General features: G+C 62.0%; 1 protein-coding gene across 1 annotated transcript in view; it reads right to left on the reverse strand.

The window, feature by feature from the left end:
- The window catches only part of IL13 (interleukin 13), a 3,980-nt gene extending 3,308 nt beyond the window's left edge, over window positions 1-672 (reverse strand). Inside the window, exon 1 of the mRNA XM_012807153.2 lies at window positions 623-672. Coding sequence (XP_012662607.2) covers window positions 623-672 — 50 coding nt within the window. The remainder of the gene's footprint in view (window positions 1-622) is intronic.
- Window positions 673-1,345: the final 673 nt, after the last annotated feature.

Consider the following 1,345-nt stretch of genomic DNA (forward strand, 5'->3'; position numbering starts at 1 on the left):
TCCTGAGTAGCTGGACTATATGCACATACCACCATGGCTGAACCCCTTAATTTTTAAAATTGTTTTGATGATAATGCGAGTATGGGTAGCTTTGACATGGGACTCCCCACTCAGGCTTTCAGCCATGGGTCATCCTGCTGAGAAACCCTAAAATGGCCCAGGATAACAGCCTTAACCCAGGTTGGAGAATATAACTGTTCCCAGTGTCACTGGGACTTGGAGCGACCTTTGCCCACCAGTATCTGTGGGACCAACCCTTGCCCTCTGGGTACCTCAGGTTTGCCCCTGGAATGAGTTGTGGAGGGTAACTCCTGCCCCTGAGAGCAGCCCACAATCTGCAGGATTGCTGGCTCATAGCCTTTTCCCTGCTTTTCCCTCATTTTCCTAGATATCTTCTAGAACCCCTACTGCAGAGGCCACAGCATTTGCCTATTGGGTGCTGATGTCAAGATCTCTCCCTTACCCACTTCCTCCCCTAAGCCAGCTCCTCCCTGTCCAGGCCCCCTCTCTGCCTACTCAGGCCCTCTGAGTACTCCCCTTAATGGGGCTCGACCCCCTCACCAGGGTCTTCCAAGGGATGCCAGAGCCCTCACTCCCTGGAAGCCTCCGGCTTTGTCCACACCTGCTGCCCAGCCCAACTGCAGGCCCTGACCCCCGGAAGCCAGCCTTCATCCCTCGTTTCCCCACTAGTGCCTCTGCTTGACTGTGCCCCCTTTGCGTGGCTCCGTCTCCTCCAGAGCCAATGGCATCTCCCATAGGGTCTCCTTGATGGGGGAAGAAGCGGGGAAACCACCTCCGGCTGTGCAAGCCCCAGAACCCCGCCCGTATGAGTCAACACCCCCCAAACCCATGACCAGCAAAAGTCGTGCCGGGAGCGGTGGGCAGACGCGTCCCCGCGCGTGGGAGCAGGCGCCCTAGAGGGGCGGGCGGGCGATGGCCTGCGGAGATAGGGGCGCGGCCTTATGTAACCGGAGATGGCTGGATAAGCGACCCGCGCGGCCGGAGCCTGGCGGGGCGCGAGGGAGAGCCGAGGGCGCAGCCCAGCCTCAGCCGCGAAGGCCGCGGAGGGGCGGCGAGGTGGGAGCGACAGGCAGGGTCCGTGTTGCTCAGTTCTTGTGGGCCGGGCTCCGCTCACACCCCGCTAAGTGTAATCAGCACACATCGCAACGGGGTGACCCGGGCACTTGACGCCCGTGGCTTGCTCTGCATCTGCTGCAACCCGCAGCGAGAGCCCGCCCTGCCTTTCCCGGAGGGACTCGGAGGCTCTGGCCGGGCCCTGGGGGAGCCTGCCCCGGCCACGCCGGGCCCAGCCGCAGCCCTCAGGGGTCTGGCGCTGCCCTTTCTC

The sequence above is a fragment of the Otolemur garnettii genome, unplaced genomic scaffold, assembly GCF_000181295.1.
Source record: "Otolemur garnettii isolate 467f Iridium unplaced genomic scaffold, OtoGar3 scaffold00003, whole genome shotgun sequence".
Taxonomy (NCBI): domain Eukaryota; kingdom Metazoa; phylum Chordata; class Mammalia; order Primates; family Galagidae; genus Otolemur; species Otolemur garnettii.